Source organism: Triturus cristatus, chromosome 1_1 (genome assembly GCF_964204655.1).
Source record: "Triturus cristatus chromosome 1_1, aTriCri1.1, whole genome shotgun sequence".
NCBI lineage: Eukaryota > Metazoa > Chordata > Amphibia > Caudata > Salamandridae > Triturus > Triturus cristatus.
In genome coordinates this window covers 808,798,934-808,823,057 of record NC_140579.1, presented here as the reverse complement: position 1 = coordinate 808,823,057, position 24,124 = coordinate 808,798,934, and the positions used below count along the sequence as shown (strand labels likewise).

The 24,124-nt window shown below is 43.3% G+C and overlaps 1 protein-coding gene across 6 annotated transcripts in view; it reads left to right on the top strand.

The window, feature by feature from the left end:
• The window catches only part of CDC27 (cell division cycle 27), a 1,680,535-nt gene that overhangs the window by 1,176,525 nt on the left and 479,886 nt on the right, over window positions 1-24,124 (top strand). For all 6 annotated transcript variants that reach the window (XM_085650282.1, XM_085650285.1, XM_085650283.1 and 3 more), the window contains one exon: window positions 7,026-7,143. In XM_085650282.1, coding sequence (XP_085506408.1) covers window positions 7,026-7,143 — 118 coding nt within the window. The remainder of the gene's footprint in view (window positions 1-7,025; window positions 7,144-24,124) is intronic.

Sequence of the window (24,124 nt, the reverse complement as noted above, 5' to 3'; positions counted from 1 at the left end):
TGGTTTTAGATAGAAAATTCTATAGTTCAAATACAGATTGCATAAAAGTAGAAAGTGCATGGTGCTCTGCTTAATATGCTCATCACAAGGGCATGTGGTGACTGGTCGCTGTTTCGTTTCGGGGAATGCGACTAGATATTGAACAAGGCCTAATCTCATTGTTAATACAAAGCGGTGAGAGGGTCTTGTAACTAATGATAGCTTTGAAAACCATTGAAGTCCTCATGCGAATGGTAAAGCTAAGTGGTTTGTTTCCCCACGATTCTCATCCTGCACTCCTCCTTATGGTACAAAAAGTGTTCTTTATCTCCTGGACATGCCTTTCACATCAATTAAATTATCCAAGATTGTGAGCTTAAATAAATCTCTATTAACATTTACTATGTGTTTTAGCCATGGGATCTTAAAACAATTCTCCAATCGCAGGCAGTCCTTGATAATTGATTGAGTAAATATTGTCTCCTCCAAATTGATCTCCAGAGGAATAGGGGTCTCAAAGCGATCAAATCTGACAGATAGTCGAGCCTCACTTCGCTATGGATTAGCTCAATGGATGCTGATGCAGGCAGGTACAGAAGCTTTTTTTTTAAAAAGAGTTTTCCTCTATTTGCAGTTCTTGACTGGAATGATAACCCCATACCGCTCGCCTTATAGCGCAATAGAGGCGCATCTAGCTTTATAGATATGTCATGTCTTTGATACGGCGGTTCCCTAGTTTAGAGGAAAACCTAAAGACCCCATGCACACTAGACAATTTGCGTGACCATTTGCCGTCCCCAGAGAAGGTTAGTCCCAGGTAACAAAAATTGACAACAGATTCCACTCTTTCTCCATCTATAAAGAAAGATTTCATTTTCCTGGGTTTTATACCACAAACATTATATATGTTTTGGCCTTATTTATCTACAACTTTTTCTCTTTGATAAATTCTGCGAATCCATCTATTAGACGCTGTATGCCTACCGGAGTTTTTGATAAAAGCACAGCTTCATCTGCATAAAGCAGAACCGGTACATCCTGGCCCTCAGCTTGGGGAGGCATCCACCTGTATCGACTTAAGAACTGCGTCTACTTTGTTAATAAATAAAGTAAAAAGCAATGGTGCTCAGACGTAGCCTTGGCAGATGCCACGTTTAACCTTAAAATTAGGAGTGCATTCGCCTTGTTGGCCATACCGGAGTCTAGTCGTTAATTTCTTGTATGGCCTTGCAAGAAAGTATATAATAGGTTCTGGGGCACTAAGGTTAAGTAGAACTGGCCAGAGTGTCACATGGTCCACAAAATCGAAGGTGCTGCTAAGATCCGCAAAGCATAAAAAGAGGCCCCCTTGTTTAGCACGTGTATTTTCCAATTAAAAGCTGTAAGTTAATACACTGTTCTAACATACCCAGCCCCTTTCTAAAACCATATTGAGCTTGTGATAAAATCCCATTATCCGCAACCCACTCTTCCAGTCTTGCTAGTAAAACCCTGCTCATCACCTTTACTGATGAGTCTAATAGGGAGATTGGCCGGTAATCCTTGGCTTCTGATTTATTCCTTTTTTATATATGGGGATACATTGATCATTTTTTGAGACAATTTCCATAGCCAGTTTTCATAGTTGCTCTGTGTTTTAGTGCAGAAGGTATATCAGAAGCAACTAACGTCCGCGTGCGAGAGGAGACTTAAGACTGTACTGACGTCACAACTGGAGTCGACCTAATCATGGAGTCATAAGGTGCCGTCCCTCCAGCACACAGAGGGAGTGCTGAAAGTTTTCCAGATCCGGTCCGATGCCTGGTGAGAATTAAAAAGTTAAGGAATCTGCGGCTAGACACTGTCTCTACCAGATAATACGTTACCGGAGGCAAGTAACTTGTTTGTCATTTGTAAAGCACGTGATTACTTCAAATGAAGTGTCCTATTGCTAGGAAGCTGAGTACTGTAATTTAAGTATACTGGAAGAACCTAGCAGAAGCACAACAACCATGTTTTCAGTTTTTTTCTGAAAATCAAGTCACAGGGAGCCAGCAGACGTTCCACAGGTAAAGAGTTCCAGACTTTAAGACCCAAGTGTCTGAAGGTGCTGCCACCTAGTCTGGCTTTCCAAACCCTGCGGACGGAGGCCTGTTTCGCCACAGCCTATCTCAGTGATCTCGTCGGTAGGTGGGGCATTGGCCAGAAAGTGTTTGTAACAGTAGCAGAGAGCTTTATGTGCCATTCCCTGATTAACTGGCAAACAGTGAAGTTTCCTTGAGGTCGCGAGCAGTATCCAGACTACTGCATTCTGCACATGTTGGAGCCTATTCAGATGCGATTGTGCGACACCTAAATACTAAATATTACAGTAATCTAATCTGGAAGTAAGCTTTACCTGGACCACAGTCTTTTGGCCAACCTCAGAAAGAAGGTGAAGGATTTGTTTAGGGATTTCAAAATCCTTATACACTTTCCTGAAATTGATCCCTTGATCTGGGCATCAAACGAAAGCTTTTCATAAAACCTGGTGCCCAGATACTTCACCTTGGGTCCAAGTTGTCTGGCTACCATGCATTAGACCACGTGTTCAGGTGTTTGCCCAATACCAGGAATTTGGTTTTCTCAGTATTCAGTTCTAGACAGTTGAGGTCCATCCGAATGGAGACATCAGACAGGCACGCCTGTAAAGAGGACGCCGTTTGCTCACTGTTATGAGTTGGCGTGATGACAAGCGGAGTGTCAGCGTATGAGATAACAGTTATACCATAGGAAGCCATGAAGGCGCAGATAAGTCTCCTCAGCCTGCTTCCTCACCCTCTGCATGCTCTGGAAAATATTCAGATAGCTCCCCATCAACACAAGATGCACTGTAACCCAAACTCCCTCTACGTGGGTATCGCCTCCTACAACTACTGAGCAGACTGCAAACCATCCAAAATGCGGCAGCCAGTTTCATCCTCTACCTCCTGAGAAGAGCCTACATCACCCCCCACCTCAGAGCTTACACTGGCTCCCTGTCCAAACAAGCATTGGCATAGCCAATAGGTCTCGCCTTTGGGACCTTATAAGTGTTTAGACATGCAACAGTTGATGTTGTTTCACCTAGGATATTGTACTGCATAACTAAATACTTATAAGGTTCCAAAGGCGAGACCTATTGGCTATGCCAATGCTTGTTTATAGTGAAATAGGAAAGAGTGGTGTTTAACAAATAACGTCAGAAGGAGTCCACAAGTTAAACGCTCTCTGCTGACATCTGTGAATGTTCAGCTCATGAGTTTAAATTTTGCAAAGACTTCAAGGTAGGTAACTTGTGTGATAGAAAAATCACATTCTGAGAAATAGAGTGCTGCAATATATAAAGCTCATTTTCAAAGAGCGAGAGCCAGGGAAAACCAGCACAATCTGTGCATCAAGCATTCCAGCAGACATTTCACATGTTAGTTGCATCTTTGATTTTAAACTGCACCAACAAATTCTAGTACGTCACTTTTTGAAAGAACATATCACACTGCCAGAGAGTTTTGGCATGGGGGAGAAATACCAATGTAGCTAGCATCTTTAATGGAGACCACTGCTGTCCAGCTTTTAGACTAAGTTATTTACAAGCCCCTTGCGCCACTTTTGCGTAATTTTTAACATGGGAAAATGACGCAAAAGTGGCGCAAAGGGCTTGTAAATAAGCCCCCCCAGTGTGTAAATTTTCCATACGAATGCCACATTGACGCGCTTGTTTCTGCACTGTAAAGCCTGTCCTTTTCATTGTTAAATGGGTGCGTTTGTAATGTTCGGGGTGGGACACTCAAAACATTTCATATCAGTTGTTTATTTCAAATATTCTCCAGAAAATGTAATACGCTTCTGAACTTAACTGAAAGAGAAGCACGCACGATTAATCTCTGCGGAGGCCTGCTGAAAATAATTAAACATTTCTCCCTGAGCTCAATGAAATTGTATTAGGTGCCATCCAGGGTCACGGAGGAGGAGGAGGGAGGAAGCAGAATGGACAGTGAGGGAGGGAAGGGTTGTTGAACAGAAAAGAGCGACAACAGACAAAGGGGGCGGACGCAGTGTGAGGACACACCAACAACAAGTGGATGGTAGTTTTAAAGCAGCATGTGGGCACTGGAGGAGGGCTGGTAGAGTGCACTTAAAACAAGCTGGGTTTGTGATAAGCATCACTGAGAGCTTGTAAAGCCCGTGCGAGGAGAGGGCAGGAGGCGAGCCGCTCAAGCTGCAGCTTTCACTTCAACTCACCTTTCCAGCCCCAGTCGAGTTTGATGTGTCTGGGTCAGGGACCGTACTTTATTATTCATGGTGACACACTCCCCCTGCCTGTGACTATCCTAAGCAAGCTCACAGGCCCTCTTTAAAAGTATTCGTAATAAAGAAGCTGCAGGAGGAATGGGACTGTACCGATGAATACCCCTGCAACTACTGAACTCAAAAACACACTCGTGAAAAAAGATGGTGTGTGATGCATCAACAAGGTTATTACTGTAACCCTCTGATCATGCACATTCAAAGGATACTGCTCACTTGCGCATGCTTAGTGTGGGGTAATAGATGACATATGAGTAAACTCACATAGACACTACTTCTGTGCACATGCCCAGTGTATGTTTATTACATATGACCCGTTCAGACGAGATACAGTATATTCAGATGAATGGTTGCGAACATCCGCCCCTTCACTAATCAGGAAGATACAACTTTTTACTATATCGCATTTTAAAAAGGGGAGGTCATTTTTTCCACTTCACATGCTGCCTCCAGTCGACACATGTACACATACATAGGAAAAATGCATAAAGTTAAAGTGTTGAATCTGAAATACAACCAAGAAATGGATCCACACAACAAGTCTCTGTCAAGGGTAAGATTACAGCGTTTATTAGTAAAACCTATAACAGAATAACGTGCAGCACGGAGGCACCAGCAAAGTCACTGAGTGCCCAAAGAGGTGACGTGCCTGACAGTTTTTATAGGTCAAAACCACAGAGGAAGTAGCATCATATCATACGTTGCACAAATTAAGCATAGTTAGTTTGACCAATTAACAAGGCCCTGGAAGGCGATATACCATTTAAGGTCCGAAAGAAAGTGTTGATGCAAGCTTGAGTGACCTAGGTTGGTTTCTGGGACTTTCCACTGTAATGCAAGATACAGGTCTGGTACTTTTCCAGACAATAGTTGCTACATAATAGAAATGACCAAAGGCATATTGTGCAATGTGATAGGCGAGTGTACGTGCTAAAGCGAGCATCTTCTCTTGCCACATATCTTGTTTATAGAGCAAGCCTTGTGTTACTGAAGCTATTATGTATAGAAAAATAATGCTAGTGCACAGTGTTTGCCATGCTAACTTAACAGGGCATACAAATTTACTGCATTTGGTATCACAAAAGGACATGGCTTCTACAAAAGCACATAATTGCAGGGTCTGGAATCAAACCGCTGGCACTGAGATTTGTGAACTGTTCTGTGCATCAATCAGAAGACCGGGTACACAAGCCATCTAAAAATCCAAACATAAATGTTGCCCAAAAGCATGCTTGAAATACGTGCAGGGGCATGCTCAAAAGATAAGGTAAAAAGGTATCTAAAAATCCAAATACAAAATGCTGCCGAAAAAAGCACACTTGAAATGCGTGCGTTGGGAGAATAGCTAAAGGACAAATAGTGTACAATGAGAGGAAAAATACTGGCACAGGAACATTCACAAAACAAATTTATGGACTGCTAATAAAACAAGCAGGAAGTGGGATAAGGGAGGGGGTAGGCGGAGAGAGACACGCAGGCTGACAAATGGTGTGCACTTTCGCGGCCGCTTTGATGTTCTCAGTGGCCGCGCGGCTCACTGAATATCAAAGCGGCCGCAAAAGTGATCACGCAGGCTGACAAATGGTGCGCGTGCCCGGCGCACATGCATTGTAGTTGGAGGCCTGAAAAGCCACTAGTCTGCACTTCCAAATCCCGCTTACTAAAACTCTCGCCAGAGCAGTGCTAAAGCGCTGGCTCTGGCGAGACCTAAAAAGATGCCAGTTCACACTGCTGGCCTATGTCTATAAGGCCCTGCACAACAAAGGAGCAGCCTACCTCATTCAAAGACTGATCTTCCACCAACCTGGCAGACAGCTATGCTCTCCCTCCCTGTGCCTCACCCACACGACTCGCTTCCACACACCTTCTCCTACCTTGCCACCAAGACCTGAAATGGCCTCCCATTCCACCTCTGCTTTTCTTTTTTCTTTTAACACAGATAAAATTAAAAGCACACTGATCAAGCAGAGCTGAAGACTTAATTGGAGACTGCTCTAACTTTAGGTTGCTTCCAAATTTGTCCTGATGAAGACCCTGCGTAAATATTTGTAGTTGTCAAAACATAGACATACTCACCTGTTGACTGACATGCATTGTAGTGTCTGCAAATTGTACTCTTAATTTTGAATCCTTTTTAGAAATTGAATTAATACCTAGGCAGCAGAATTTTGTTGTTTATTAAACACACTAGTGCACTATTATTCATTTTTATCACTACTCACTATCTGTGGAGAACTTTTTAAATGTGTTTTGATGTGTAGATGACCCAATACCATCCTGTGAATTTAAAAAAAGTGTTTTCTCATATGTGGCTGTAGACACATTTATAAAAACTTCAACGGTTCACCTGAGTGAGCCATTGTTTCATGATTGTCAAATGGTACTAGGCATATATCATTCATGTTAAATATCATAGTCCCATCATCCGTTCCTTTTCTCACTATTGATCAAAAGCTATTACTCTGATTCTACTGTTTAGATGTAAATAAGGGTAATACAGATTTGATTTCAAAGCAGGGGAAACAAGTGTCCATAAACCCACTCGTCGTTCACATATCTTCTTTAAGCTTATAATCCCAATTTTGTGTTGACAATATAACTTCTAAACTCACAACCATTCAGCTGCCTGTACTGCTACGTAATGGGAGAACATGCTGCAATTTGATAATGTGTTCTTACTGTGTCTACACAGTCACCTTGAAACGTTGCTTTTGGGCCAATAACTTGCTATTGTTTTGCAGGTATGGGTTGGGAATGATTTACTACAAACAAGAAAAATTCAGTCTAGCAGAAATGCATTTCCAAAAAGCACTTGATATCAATCCTCAAAGTTCTGTCTTGCTGTGTCACATTGGAGTGGTAAGTAGATTATCTTTCATTTAGGCAATTTTTGCAGTTAGTATAACTATAAGAGGCAAATATAGAAGGCAATATTTACTTTGTGACTTAGTCTAATAAGTCATTGGTTGTTGTGTTTGTATGCAAAGAAATGTAGTCTGATGTACTATGGGCAGCTGTGTACCCCACACAAATAGCCTATTTGTATCTTGACAAATGGTTTTGCATGGAAAGGTCCAACTGTTGTCAGGAATAGGGATTATGATTATCTGAGATAATTGACTGTAAGAAAGTATTTGTAATAGGTAATGTTTGCTACTAACTTAACAGATCATTTGCTTTTTTGAACTTTGAAAGTGCATGACACATACTCTGGCTACTAGGTCAGTTAAAACTAAAGATGTTGGTAAAGGGTAGACTTGGCTTAGCCTTGTGCGTCTTTTGTGCTGTAAATTATACTTTCATTAAAATGATTTGTCTGTAAACAGGGTGGTAACATGGTTACATATCCAAGTGTTGGATGCTGTATTATACTATAGCCTTGTGTTTTGTATGAGTTAATTGTTGCAAGTAACCTTGTGTTTGTCTTTGCCTTTGAGTAGTGGTGTGTTGCCGAAGTAGTGGAATATAGTTGGAGACTCAGTTTGTTGGAAACTGGCTTTCTGCTTAGGTTTCAGTATTTTTAAAAATGGTGTCAGCAAGAAACATACATAAATAGGGCCATGGTCATCATGTGGGGCTCTATTACAATGTATCACGTTAGTAGATTCCTATATATCCGTCGAAAGGGCTGGCCCAGTAACTAAAGGCAAACCGTCATCCATCGGAAGGTCATATTACTTTCAACTATCCTGGCTGCGTATGTATAGACCGATACTACACCAGTCAAGTCAACAATCAAAGGAAAACGTACACAATCTCAACATGTATATTTATTCAGAATCATCATCATTAATCAAATTCACCCAGTGTGTTCTACAGTAATCCTGGAAGGGCTCCTGTATGTTTCTAGGCCTATAGAAATTAACGACAACTAGTGACTAAACCATTATTGTGTGTGAAGGTAACTGTTCCTTTAGACCTTGGTTGTCCTACTGACTGGCTCGCCGCCAGAGTTGTTTGTCCAAAGTAATCTTAAGTAACCACATTCGCCTTTGACTTTTTGTTGAAACAATTTCTAAGTGTAATGTTCATTGAATTTGCTATTGCTTGTTTGCAGTTGAGGTAAGTCTTGATTTTTTGTTTCTTTAAAATGTATATTTGCGGAACCCTCTGGTCGATCTTTTTCATTTGTGTGTCTATAAATTCATAAAAAATTGTTTGATTTTATAAGTTGGTGTCGAATTTCTTTAGTAAGCTTTCCTCAAATATTTTGGTGCTGTTGGAATGCTCTTTATTTGTTCCTTTGTTGACATCTGGCTGTTCTAAGCCACAGCTACTCCGGTCTGAGCTAAGGTTCGATAAACAAAGCCTGACTTGTCCTTAAAAGGTTTGGAAATATATTACACAGTGATGTCTCAAAACCTCACCATATAATACGCCCCATTTCCCTAACACTCCCTGTTCTGTGATTAGACTCTACCCATTAATAAGTCCAATTCTAGGAATGTGCAGTGGTATACCAGTTTGCGTTTGGGCTCCACGTTTGGGGTTGCGGACAGTCTTGAAAGCAACTGATGTCCGCATGCAGGAGAGGCACCTGTATAGGCCCCGCACATCACTTCCGGAGTGGAACAGCATCAGTGTGGTGCCACCTTCCAGTGTGCAGAGGTACTATTGAAGAGTTTCCATATCCAGTCTAACACCTGGGAAATATTCAAGAGATGAGGAATCTGCGGCTAGGTAGTCTCGACCAGAAAGAGCATTGCTGAAGGTAGGTAACTTATTCATCATGATTCCAAGATATTAAATTGAATCCATGCATCAGCACAGAATGTTCTCCAGGGTACATGGTATAGTGGCAAGTGTCAGTTGTAATATTTCAGATTCTTACAATATTTATCCCTGATAAGGCCCCAAAGCGCTATATCTCTTGTTGTTCTGGGAGGTAATAGTGTTCTAAGATGTCACTTTGTCAATGTAAGCCTTGCTGCCAATTGTACTGACCTGACCCTAGTGACTGAGTCCATATTCAACAGTTTGACTACTTTTAAGAAGGGGTTACCCCATCCCATTCTATATAACATTCTACATATACTCCCACCCCAGGGAATTGAATGCCTTTTTAGTGTAACAAAAAAACCTCTCCTGGCAGATCAGGGTCTACTTGGTCCATAATTGCAAACAGAGTACAGGTACTATATGCAGTCTTCCTAGCCGGGATAAACTTTTTTTTTTTTTGGTCTGGTAGGACCATACATTGCTAGCATATGGGGTGCCAGCAGGTCCCTATAGGCCTTATGAAATTGTGCTGTTGGGCTGCCCCCGCCCTCCTTGTGCTTTAAATGTTGCAAGTTAATCAGTGGCATTTTTCACCTCTTGTAAGCGCATAGTGGGGCTTCCAAAAACTCCTTGTCTTCCCTCCTCAACCATGCCAAGGTTTTCTCTCCCATATATTGTCTTAGGTGTGCCTATACAATGGTCCCATGTGTCGCATACAGTTGCTCATAATATTTAGCAAAGACCTCTACCACAGCTAGCAAGTCCACCACCATCCTCCCCTGATAATACAACAGCGTCATGACTAAATTATTTTGTTGGAAGTCCCCTGAGCAAACAGCCAGAGTACGACCTGGGTTTTTACCTGCACCATATTTCTTAGCCTGATTATACTTCCCCAAGAATGTAGTCTCCTGCTCCACTAATGCATGAAAGTTATCTACAGCCACCTTCAGATCTGCTGGGGTCTCTCTCATATGTGGCTCACACTTTTAGGTTTTCTCTAGATTCTCTCGATGCAATAGCTTGCCTATGCATCTTAACTTGATTGGATGTGAGCACTCCTGCCAGCTTAGATATGCCTCACTTTTTAGAACCAGTTTGAATGTGTTGTAACTTGCCATTTAAGTTGTGTGTTCGCTCTTAGGAATGTTAACCGCAATGGTTGGAGTGCCAGTTGCAGTGTCTGACGCTGGTGCGGACTTACCAGTGGGTGCAGAATAAAGCTTATCTTTAAACGGATCACGGAGCATCGTTTCATTACTGGCGATGATTTACACCCACCGAAGAACCCAATGTGGCATCAAGGGAATTGCTGTGAAGTCCAGACTCCAGGTCGGTTCACGATTTATTTTTATAGGCGCGCAGCCCTTGTGTGTGACTAATGCGGAAGCTGTAGTGGCGTTGACCTTTTGTGCGAAGGTGTGGCCCAACGACGTTCAACTTTTGTGGCAGAAGATTTATTGTGGATTATCGGCGGTCGTAGTACACATAAGATGCACATTATTTAAACTGAGTGTAAGCAGTGAACACGCAAACAAACTCACCGCGTGCGTGGAAAATTCAAACAGCTGTCTGCAGCGAGTAAACAATGGAGCGGCGTCAGAAGAACGTGAGCTTTCACGCGTGATCAAGTGGTGCGTGCGCAGTGAACAATGTAGATTTTCATAAGCCATGATGGACAGAAAATCTGGATTTTATTAAAGACGCGGAGGCTCATATTATGCAATCCTCTTTATTGCGCCACCCACAGCAGCATCATCCAAGAACATAGAAACAAAAAGAACTTAGAACATTCCATAAAGAACCGGAACCTCCATGACTCTTCCTTCTTTTGCGCTGCATATATCAATCCAAAATAACTTCCCACATAAGAGTCCATTTAAAACATATCCTTCTTCCTGAATTATCTTTATCCTCGACCTAAAAATAAATAATGAAACATTAGGGCTGGGCGAGGAGGGATAATATTAGCCTCCGTGTCTTTAATAAAATCCAGATTTTCTGTCCATCATGGCTTATGAAAATCTACATTTTATGTCAAGACCGGAGGCTCATATTATGCAAGTTCAAAGCCTCTCTACCAACAAAGAACTTGCAGTTAAAACAGGTTTAAAATAAAATTTCCTGAAAACAGAATCATTTGACCGATCTGCACATCTCAGAATATCATTCAACGCACCCCCAAGCATATATGCTTTAGAAGCTGAAGCACCTCTCACCGAATGCGCCCCAAATCTACTCGCACCCACCCCCGCATTCACCATCACTTCCTTTACCCATCTTGATAAAGTCGGGTTTGAAACAGCTTTGTGTGGTTTCCTATAAGAAATTAACAACTGCTTCACATTTACTTCTCGAACCCCTGAAGTCCTCTTTTCGTACTCTTTCAAACCACGAACAACACATAAATGTTCCTGATCATCGAAATATGGATAAAAAATACTATCTGAATTTGTCTTCGTTCTTCTACACAAATAAAAACAAACCCCCTCTGGATTAAAAATCCTTGTTCCTACATCCAATGCTTTAACATCCGATACCCTTCTGAACGATAGTAAACATAAAAGCATTGTCAACTTCCCACTTAAAATTCTTAAATCCAAACCACTGTTATTTCCCAAACTTTCCAAATATTCAAGAACTTTGTTAACATCCCACAGACGAATATCTCTCCACAGGCGGTTTTGCAACCCTCACACTCCTCATTAACCTTTTAACCAAGACATCCTGACCAATAGAAACTCCGTTCACCATAACATGCCCAGCCGCAATAGCCGATCTATGTAGATTGATTGTCCTATACGCCAAACCAGAGGCAAACAACAATGCCAAATAATTCACCACCAAAACTACAATCACTGAAACGGAATCGTAATCCCTCTCCATACACCAGCAAAACCATTTTCTCCATGCCAGTCTATACATCTTCCTCGTTCCCGGAGCCCATGATTCTCTAATAAGACCTGAAGCCTCATCCGAAAGTCCAGGCACTTCCCAGACTCTCCTGAAATTTTCCATGCCATCAACCTCCGCTGACCCGTCAGAGCTAACTCGTGACACTCCCCTGACGCATCTCTCAAAATCTCTTTTTATTAGAGTTATTAGAACCACTGTCTCCTTCCATTTGCGAACCATGAAAGTCACCCTGGTTATCATCACAAATGGAGGGAAAGCATAACCCCAAAGGTTCCTCCAATCTTGTCTGAATGCATCTATCCCGGCTGCCTCCGGATCCGCCCGCCAACTGAAAAACCTCTCCAACTGTGTGTTCCATCTGTTCGCAAACAGATCTACATAACAAGGACCCCACAACTCCATTATCCTCCAAAAGACAACTCTGTTGATCATCCAATCGCTCGAATCCGCCTGATTCCCCGATTGCCAATCTACCATAACATTCTTCTGACCAGGAATATACTCTGCCTGTACCAAAATATCCTGTTTCAAACAAAAATCCCCAAAAACTCTCGCCAGATCCGCTACATCCCTTGACCTCGGTCCACCTAGTTTGTTCACATATCTCACTGCAGAGACATTGTCCATCCTCAACAGAACTGAACAACTTACCCTGTCCTTCATGAAACTCTTTATAGCAAAAGAGCCCGCTAACAGCTCCAGACAATTTATATGCATTCGACTCTCTTCCACTGTCCATAATCCTCCTGTCGAAACCGCACCACAACGTGCTCCCCAACCAGTTAAACTTGCATCTGACTCTATTATTAACTCCGGATTCGCTCCGAAAATTGCTTTCCCATTCCAAGCCTCCATATTCTTCAGCCACCACCATAGTTCTGCTCTTGCCTCCCCAGAAAGAGAAATCTCCTGCGAATACTTCATACCATTTCTTAAATGACTTCCCTTCAACCTCTGAAGAGCTCGATAATTCAATGGACCTGGAAAAATAGCTTGAATCGTTGAAGACAACAGACCAATAACCCGTGCCAACATTCTTAATGATATTCTGTCTAATGACAAAACCCTTCTTGTTTCCTTCCTTATTTTCTTTATCTTCTCCATTGGTAACCTCAGTTGACCCTGAATTGTGCTTACCATAAAACCCAAAAACTGAATCTCCTGACAAGGAACTAAGCATGATTTTTCCTTGTTGACTACAAAACCTAGACTCTCTAATAGATTCACTGCTAGCTTAGTATGTTCTTCCACATTCCTTCTCTCCTGATCCATCAACAAAATGTCGTCTAGATAAATTATCACACGAATTCCCCTTTCTCTCAGAAAAGCAACAAAAGGACGAAGCATCTTCGTAAAACACAAGATACACAAAGGGTTCAGCGCTATATAATGTACATTTGTTATTCAAAGTTCAGGATTCACACCAAAGAATAAATTATTCCAAAGTCTTCATTTCTTGATAAAATATATTTCTTCTTTATTTCTCTTTAAAATGTTTTCTTTATTTTCAAGAAGCCAAAGATCATAGCCAACGCGTTTCGTCTCACATTGAGACTTCTTCAGGGCTTGGCAGTAAAATATTGCGTGATCTCGTCAAATCCTAATTGTTTCAGGTATTCTAGACTTCTTCAAAAATCCAGAACCTCTATGCGGTACACAGTATCCGGAATGGCATGGTAGCCCGAGATAAACGTCCTTCGTGTTTTCGATGAGAAAAGTAAAACACCACGGGGCTGAGGAAAGACCGAAGGGAAGACAAACAAATTTCCACATCTTCCCCTTCCACCTGAACCTGAGAAACCTCTGATGCCCCATCCATATTGGTATAGTCAGATATGAATCCTTCAAGTCCAAACGAGTCAACCAATCCCCCAACTGAAGCACATCCCTCAGCATGTGCATACCCTTCATCTTGAAATGATGATACACAACCCAATCGTTCAAACCCTTGAGATTTATCACAGGTCTCATTCCTTTCCCTTTCTTCTCCACTAGGAAAATGTTGCTTACAAACCCTGCACATGTATCCAATTCTTCCACAATCGCTCCCTTCAAGACTAACTCTCTTACTACTTTTTCTACCATCTCCGTTAAGACTGCGCTGAACCTTATTATTTGAGGCCACTGATCCTGAATCGGTTCCCCTATGAAATCTATATGATAACCCAAAACCGTCTCCAGAACCCATGGATCCCCTGTTAACATGCACCAATTCTTGTAAAACCGGGCAAGTCTGCTGCCCAACTTTACATGGGTAACAAAACGGCCTACTCTTACCTGTCCTTCTCGATCGTCTATTTCCTCTGTTATTTCCCCTTTCTCTCTGGGGGTAGAAATTCCCTGGTTGATAACCATACTGTTGGTACCCGTAATTGTATGGTCTATATCCTCTTGAAAATGAGGTCCTTGTAATTCCTTGTCCTTAGCCGGGTAAACGACCTCTTCCTCTCCCGGCCAATCCAAAAACACGCCTATCAAAAACTTTCTTTATCTCCCTCTGAGATTTCTGTAACGAACTAAATGCACCCACATATTTACTAATTTCTTTAATGAATGCTTCACCAAAAAGCATACCGTTTGCTTCTGTTCCTCCTTCATTATTTGCCAGTTCCGCAAGCTTTGGATCGATCTTAAGTAATAAACTTTTTCGCCTTTCAACAGAGACTGCTGTATTAGCATTGCCCAACAAGCAAACAGCTCTTTGAACCCATTCCCTGAGTTCCTCAATATCCAAACTCTTCTTTCCGAGATATGCTTCCTCCGCCATATCAAAAATCTTTGTTAGCGGCCCTGTTAGGTCCAACAACCTGTCTTGGCACATTCTTAAGCCCTTATCCAGACCTTTCTTAGGGTCTCTTCTCCCTTTTCCAATAAACGCAATTATTTTTGCGTCCAATTCTGGCGTCATAGCAACCTTATTCGCCAAACTTGGTCTTGGACATTCTGAACGGAGTCTCATCCTCACGTCCTTCGGAATCTGTTTCCACAACCACATTTGCACATATTCCGCAACATGTGGTGCCGGACTCCATTCCGGTGATAAAGGGTGTTTAAGCAACATGGGATCAAACATAGACTCTCCAAAAGGATCTTTAACCCCTGCATCTTCCTCTGATTTCCCCTTATTTTTCTCTACCATTTTTGATTCCCTTTCTAACAACTCATCCTCTGAATTAAACTCTGACGAACAACTCAACTCAATTTCTGCACTACCCGAAGACTCCTCACAAAGGATAGTAGTATGTCTTCTACTACCCTGGCCACTCCCTAGGCCACCTTGTGTGTCCTCCACACAACCTTGTTTCGCGCGTTCGCGAAATATTTCAGAGCTTGGGTATGCATTTTTCGCTTTCTTACATCTTACTCCTTCATTTTCTAAATTCTTTCTTTTCCTATTCACCTTTCCTCCCTTCTTTCCTAAAGCTGGTCCTTCACCTGCGGACCAAAAGCGCTCCTCCTGACCTAAATTTTCACCTCTCTTAAACTCCTCCAACTTCTTATCCATCTTCTCATCAAGATCCTTTGCGAATTTAGACAACATGAGTTAACCTCTCCTCCACAGACAAATGTGCCTGAGTTATCGCATTTACCTCAGAAATACTTCTTTTTTTTTTTTTTTTTTTTTTCTTTTTTACTATCCTCTTCAAAATAATTATTTTCTAAACTTCTACCTACTCCAACTACCAAAAAACAAACAAACTCTACTTTAAATCAAATTCCCAGAATTCAATTACCTCACATCAAGCTACAACACTGTCTCCTCAACACTCAATTTTAATTTTCTTTCCTCTAATTACTATTTATATTGCCTTTTCTGACCAAATGCCACTCTTCAACTCCTCCGATCGCCTCCTTATCTTTCTCTCGTCAATTTCCACACAGGAATGACGCTACTACTAAGCAACGCTCCTTCGTCAATTTCCTTTATCCGTGCATGCGCGAAAAAGCGTCCCATGAACAATGTTAAAAAAATTCCCCGCATGCGCGTTCAGCGCTCCACGCGCATGCGCGTTCTCATTCTCCTTGCCTGTACGTGTCCTTGCCTCGCGCCTAACCAGCAATGGTCCCCTGCAGCTCGCGCGTCCTAACGGTAAAGTAACTGCCTCCTTACGATAAAACACTTTTACATTGCTCAATCCATCTGAATTCACCTCTTACATAGTTTAACATGATACGCTCGACGCGCGCAATCCGATTTAAATAACCAGTCGCTCGTTGCTCGCACCACCCCTTCACAAATAACCAGACCACTCCTTTTATACCATTTATCCTTTCTCCTCGATATACTAAACGGCTCAATCCAAATCATGCCTCATTCAACCATTACCATAATACCACTTCAAAATACTTTCACAAATATTTAACTTTCAAACTGAAGAGACAATTGAAAATTGTTCTTATCTCTTGGGCAGCAGCAAAAAAGAAGGAAGAGTCATGGAGGTTCCGGTTCTTTATGGAATGTTCTAAGTTCTTTTTGTTTCTATGTTCTTGGATGATGCTGCTGTGGGTGGCGCAATAAAGAGGATTGCATAATATGAGCCTCTGGTCTTGACATAAAATGTGACTCTTTGATGCGGAACATAGAGAACGGGCAGTGTTGTGCGACGCGCTGTCATCTGTCTGCCATAAACAGCTGATTGCACTCCGGTTTTTCTGACACAAGCCAGAAATTGCTGGGGGTTCTGCGTTATTGCTGATTAAGAGACAATTGAAGGAACACAAATGGAAAACCTCTCCAGATAAGTTATTTTAATTTATTATGTTAGTTTTCATTTTCAAACTTTGATACATTTAACAATTAAGAGCACCAGTGGCAAGTGTTTATAGCCTTACTTGAGATATTTGAGAAGATTAACGCAGATGTGGGATTAACTTGCCAACAAGTTTTAGTTAGCTTATTTTTTCTTCATTGTATTAGACTGTTATTTTAAATTGTTGTATTAGATTGTTTTGTTAGTTTGTTGAGTTATTTTCCCTTTCAGAATGTCCATGGGCAGTGGTATGTGTCAACCTCCACAATTTTTAAGTGAAGCCTGTACTTTCTTGGAAGAAATGGAAACCGCTTTTTGATTCCTACCTCCTAGCTATCTGTGGCGAAAAGTTCTCTGCCGCCAGGAAGCAAGGTGTCTTACTACATAACCTTGGCATCGAAGGTAGGAACATTTACGGTAGTTTAGATCCCATACCTATAGGCAGAGGGGCAGGAGAACCAAGCGATGTTTATGAAATGAGTGTACAACTGCTGCAAACACATTTTGTACCACGCCTGAATGTAGTTATGGAAAGGCACATGCTTATGCGCGTGCAAGCAAAAGGAGAGAGAGTTGGCAACTATGTGGCAGCCTTAAAGTCATTGGCACAAACTTGTGAGTTTGAACAACTGACTGACTCCCTTATTCGTGACTAACTTGTGCGGTGCACGAATGACGCAAGGATCCATGAAAAGTTATTAAGAAATCCTAATCTCAAAGAGGCCATAACTATTGTAGAGAGCATTGAACACACTTCTCATTGGATTAAAGAGATGCGCAAAAGCACAGTCCCCGTTGACCCTGTTGCCAACATCAGCCAGGATTATTTTGAGAATGTGTTCTCTGATACCCAAGTTACAACCGTTACTAAAACAAGTGTTAAGCAAGAGAAGAGTTCTACCAAGTTTGACAATTTTTTTTTTTAAATTTTAATTCAAACAGGATGGCAAGTTTAAATGTCCTAGGTGTGGAAGCCAAAACCATGGGCCTAATTTTCCCAATTGCTTTGCCAAAAGTGCCAATTGCAGGAATTGCGGTAAAAGAGGACATTATGCCCGGATGTGTAGAAATGCCAAAGTGAACTTGGTTGAAGACGATGATGAGTTCTCACAACAAGCGATTCCTTGCATCACTGATAGCACATCTTAACCTGTGAATGATGTAAAGCTGGTAGACACTGGTAATGTGACCATGCCGAAATGTGACGTGTGCATTGGCGATAAGACTCCCAGTTTTAGCCGACTCAGGTTCACTATATACCCTGCTGAGCCACAAATTTTTATATTCCACCTGTGGGACCACCATTATAAAACTTTTAGCACCTGACAACCCTGTAGGTTATGGGGGACAAACTATTGACTTACTAGGATATTCCATACAGCCCATCATGTTCTAAGTGAGAGAACCGGTTGGCAAAATCTATGTTGCCAAGCGTGATGATAATCTTCTAGGTTGGCGTCATCAAAAAGACCTTGATATTATATTGAACCCGAATGCACCTGATCAAGTTATGCTTGTTACACTACAGGGTGATGTTCAGGACATTATAGAAAAGTATCCTGGGGTTTTCCGTGGGAAGCTTGGTCTTCTTAGCGGTTTCAGCCACAAAATAATCCTTAAAGATAATGCTAAACCAGTTGTGCACAGAGTAAGGAAAGTGCCCAACCTCATGATGAAGCCTCTTCAAGAGGAAATTAACACTGCTCGAATTGGGAGTAATAGAGGAAATAGAGTCCTCTGAATTTCTGGCTCTCATAGTTTTAGCCTCCAAGGATAAGGGCACACAAATTAGAATGTGTGTGGACTTAAGGAGCTTAAATAACTGTATTTGGGTTGACAAGCAGCCTTTGCCAAATATCAACAAAGCTTTGACAAAGTTAGGAGGTGCTTGCTTGTTCAGTGTCATGGATTTATCAGCAGCATATAATCAGATTCTGCTTCATGAGGATTTAAAACCACTAACTTCCTTTGTAACCCCTTTAGGTGCTTGTTAGAAATGGGATCTCTGGTTGGCTAAGGCTTGCGCCAAAGCCAGGCAGAGACCACCACTCTAGTCAGGGCGAGGGAGTTACACGCCGAAGATAACCCCTGCTCACCCCCTTGGTAGCTTGGCACAAGCAGTCAGGCTTATCCTGGAGGCAATGTGTAAAGCGGTTGCGCAACACACACACACAGCAACAACACACTAGGCACACCACAAAAGGAACTCCACACAAGGTTATATCAAACATAGCCTTTGTATTATCATAAAACACATTAGTAATCGCACAATATACACTGTGCCATCTGGCACTAGGCAATATTTACAGGGGATTATATACACATGACAGGTCCACTTGGACCACTGTCAGAACCATCACAAAGTGAACATAGTAAATGTAGAATATATAATAAGCGTAGAACACAACCAGTAATTACTGGCAGACACTGTACTCAGCAAACCATATTATGCACAGTATCACCTCAGGCGTAAAATATATTATGCGCCACCCTCATAAGTCTAAACATATTAGACCCTAACCTCCTAAGCATAACTCACATTAGGGGCATAACGCACAGTAGAGGAGAATCTCACAAACATTAACCACAGCATGCAAATAACCTCATACATAAACCACATTTAGAGGCTTAAATCAGGGTGCATAAATCACAGTACATGAATCACATTTCCGGCGCACCACAAAAATCATATTTAGGGCCTGGCGCCCTATCAAACTAACAGTCCCCCTGGCCAACTGGCCTTCTCAGAGGGCTCAAATGCCCTATGTCCAAAATGTCAGGGCGGCTGCCAATGCAGCAGAGTCCACAAGTGCGCAATTGCGCTGGGACAGGGGAGTGTATCTCACTCCTATCTCATTAAAAATGCCCCCAAAGAACTGTTGGCCTAAACGTTGCAGCGGACGCTAATTGTTGGGCAGCTGTAAAGCATAATGTGGGCACTGACTGTGCCCTAAGACTGGGTCTCCACTGGGACTCTATAGAACAAATGTGCGCCAAACGTTGCAGTTGCCCGCTACAGCGACGCAACCGGGAAATAACCAGAGAGGCCTGCTCTGGGGCTCTCTACACAACAATGCGCCAAACGTGACCGCTGCCCTCTGTCAGGCGGGACAGCTGTGAACAAACTAAATGGGTCCTGGCATGACTGTGCTCTCGGGCCCCACTGGGGCTCTCTATCTAAAATCGGCCCCCTTGTTGCAGTGGTCCGCCATGTCGGTACCACAGTGAATACTCAAGGAGGCTCTGGCACCTCTGTGCCTCGGGGGAGCAACTATGGGGACAGGAACCGATAGCGTGCCTCGACACACCCCCCTCCCCACCAGATTCCACTCACTGGACTCTGCTCTGAAAAGGGACACTGGCTCCGATCCCTCTGGCGCCCGCGGGACTCTCTCTCACTGAAGCTCCGCGCAGGCATGCGCCGACCTCCTGGACTCCTCCGGACCCGGGAACCACTCGGCTGCGATTTGTGGACACGGAGGCGGGGTAGGCTGCTGTCCTCCTTCCGGCTCCACTCCAGTCTGCATCGAAGGCCCCGTCCACAGTCAGGCAAGGCCGCCTGACTTGCTGGTCGCCGCATGATTGCGGCGGCCGCTTCCCTTTTTCAAGCGGCAATGCGGGTTGGTCACCCGCTCAAAATACAGCACATAAGCAGGGTGGACACCCGTCATCCACTCCAAACACTGGGTGGGCACCCGCTATATAAAAAAAAAATGCAGGGTGGGCTCCCGCTTCATCTTTCGCAATTATGGGGAATCCCCACACCCACATTCCCTCTGGTCATATCGCAGCGCAGCACAGCGGAGCCCTCGTGCTTTTTCTTTGGCAACGAAGGAGTGCCCCCCCCGCCCCCCGGGGCACCAGCCATCAGAGTATAGTGCTCAGGGGGCGCAAAAAGTCCTTAAGGTTTCAAGGGTAGTGCTGGGCCCAGGGAGGCCAGCACACAGGGCCCTCCAGCAGGGAGATAAGCCCCCGTGGCGGTTCCTCCTTGGCCCCAGCAGCAGCAAGCCCCCAGCACGTCTGGACAAGCACAGAACAGACCAATTCATGGGACACAGCCCCTATACTTATACCACTTCTCACCTTTGTCTGCAGTACAGGGCATGGGGGAACCAGATGCAACTGGTTCATGGGGGAATTGGAGCACTTTGTTTTCCAAGCTCCTCTTCCCCTTTGTCAGGTGGGGGCTAGGTGATCAGACACACAGGGGGCCAGCATTGTACAGGCTGGGCACAGGCCTATTCAGAGTCGGGGGGATTACTACTTCCACCACTCCCAATGCAAATGTCCCATTCAGCCTAGCGCTAACTCACCCTGCCCCTCCTGGAGCCACACACACTTCCCCTGTCTCTCAAAAGCCAGACATGCAATTCACATCAGGCAGGCAGACACATAGCACACAGAAATGTCAACTTCTAAAAGTGGCATTTCTCAACCAGTCATTATAAATCTGCGCACACCATTGCGCAGCATTTATTTTTACAATTTCATACATACTAAACTCGACCACGCTGCTTCTTCCATCCCAGGATTTATCACTGACACACTTTAGTAGGGAATCCCCAATGCATGCCTATGGGAGGGCATGTAACCTTACCAAATGGACACAGATTTCATGCACTTTACACTGGACCACAGTGCTAAAGTGCCCAGAGGCCTAAAACCACCAACACCAGGTCACAGAAAAGGCTAGGATAAGGCAAAAAGTTTAGGGATGAACCTGCCAAAAGGGCCAAGTCCAACAGTGCTTATTGATTCATTAGGATGCCATTTGGTTTGGCAAGCGCTGCGGCATGCTTTTAGAGTGATGAAAAATATTTTGTCAGGAATCGACTGTCTTACTCTTCCTAGACGATATACTTGTCTACGGGCAAGATGGGGTCAAACATGATGAGGTCCTCTTTCGTGTACTATCAAGGGTGGAGGAATGTGGACTCACCTCGAAGAGTGAGAAGTGTAAATTCAGGGTCAGCTCAGTATCCTATCTGGGGCACTCCATTTCTGGTGAGGGCATCAGCACCAAGATTGACCTTGCAGAAGCAATATTACAGGCACCACCTTCTTCTAACAGAGACAAAGTGAATTCTTTCCTTGGACTATCTGAGTATTACTCGAAGTTTGTGAACAATTTTGCCAGTGTGATGCAACCTTTAAGACTATTATTGAAAAAGGGTGCAAACTTCAAATGGACTCAGTGTGTTAATGCCTTTAACAAAGTGAAAATGAAATTGCATGCATGCCGACTCTAGGTCATTTTGATGTTCACAAAAAGACTATCCTGACCACAGATGTCAGTGTGCGGGGTTTGGGAGCAGTCCTATCTCAGATGGTTGATGGCAGCGAAAGAGTCATTGGTTTTGCCTCCCGCTCATTGAAAGGGGCGGAAGAGCATTACTCGCTGATCGAGCGTGAGGGTCTAGCCTACTCCTGGGCCAACAATCATTTTAGATTTTACTTGTGGGGTTTACCATTCTTGGTTAGGACTGACCACAAGCCCCTTGTGCACATGTTTTCCTGTAGGAATGTCGAGAGCACCACTCCCAGGATCAAAAGGTGGATTGAGGGGCTCTGGGAATATAACATTTCTGTAGAGTACCTGCCTGGTCTTATAAATATTCTGGCTTATTTTCTTTCTAGAATGCCTTTGGAGAAGAATATTGCCACCAGTCCCAACTGCCAGGTTTCCTGGGTGAAAGAGTCAGCCCTTAATAAAGACTAATGGGAAGCCTGTTATGTGAGTGACAAGGCAAGGGGACCTGTCATGGCCTTCCTTGAGTGATGTTCCCGACTGTGAGAAAGGTTACTGGAATGTTCGGGAGGAATTGAACATCTTGCAGGGAGAGCTTTACCGGGTCGAGAGATTAGTACCCCCATTTCTTGAGAGATAAAATAATCAATCTTGCACATGAGGGGCACCTTGGTCACAGTTTGACAAAGGCGAGGGTCAGGGAATCGTATTGGTGGCCGGAAGTTGACCACCAAGTCGAAGAGACTGTCAGGGATTGTACCATATGTGCAGGAAATGGCAAATCGAGAAAAATGAGGACCAATCCCCTCTCACCTGTTGCCATACCTGAACGTCCCTGGTCCAAACTTGCCATGTACGTTGTTGACCCATTCGACACTGTCTCCCTCAGAGATTTGTGGTTGTCCATGTTGACTACACGTCTGAGTCTCTGCCTCCTGCATGAGTTCTATAGTTACGAAGAACATTATTGCGTTTCTAAAGGACGCTTTCACGTGTGAGGGTGTACCTGATATTCTTGTATCAGATAACAGGGTGCAATTCACTTCTCAAGAGATGTCGGATTTTCTACAGAATCTCCATCACACAACGGCCCTTTATGCTCCCAGGCTAATAGTTTCGTCGAGAGCATGAATAGACTGGTAAGAGCCTCCGCTCAGACTGCTTTAGAGATGAGAGTTCCCCTCAAACCTGTCCTCCGAGAAATTATGGGCACACAGGAATACTCCTAACAATGTGACCGGTTGTTCCCCATTTAAAAAACTCAAGGGTAGGGCAGCAGGTTCCAAATTGAATCTTCTATGGTTGAGCATAAAAGACAGGGGTTGTGTTGTGAGCAATTGGAGAATGAAAAGATACCAAGACCATTACAAACACAGGTTCTGATACAAAAATGGGGGCACGGAAATCTGCTTGGAAGGTGGGTGATCTTGTATTTGTGAAAAAAGCGTTCTGGTCCCCAAAAGGTGAAACTAAGTATTTTGGCCCCAGGCTCTTTACCAAAGTGATGAAGAATGTTATGCTTGCTGGTGGGGATGTTTGGAGCATGTCCCATTTGACAAAATGTGCGAGGGAGAATGGTAATGCGGAGTTGACAGCCCCAGGCCCGTCATCCTCAGGGCGGTCCCTCTGTGTAATGACAGTAGAGTTTGTTTTGATCTACTTGCTCGCAGTCCTAGATCTAGGTTGTCACCATCGTATTTACAAGATTATTGCCTTAAGTAATTTTTGTGAATGTCTTTTCTCCCTCTCTCCATGCCTTACCCCATGATGGCTTTACTTTTCTTCCTTTCCTACACTCCTTTATGTTGTGTAACCTTTTCATGCTGCATCTCCTCCTTTTCTTTCCTTCTCTCAACATTATTGTAAAGGGAAGATGTGTTGTAACATGCCCTTTAAGTTGTGTGTTCGCTCTTAGGAATGGTAACTACATCAGCTGCAGAACGTGTAAACCTCAGTGGTTGGAGTGCCAGTTGCGGTGTCTGCTGCTGGTGCGGACTTTCCGGTGGGTGCAGAATAAAGCTCATCTTTAAACGGATCACGGAGCATCGTTTCATTAGAATGCCTCTAGCAATGTTGCCCATGTGGCAATGCTACCAGTATTATTGTCAAAATATTCGGTGAGGCCTGAGGCAATCTCATGCTTACACACTGTATGTCTAAGTGCAACAGTCTGTTAGCGCCACAGCCTTTGCATAGATAATGTAAC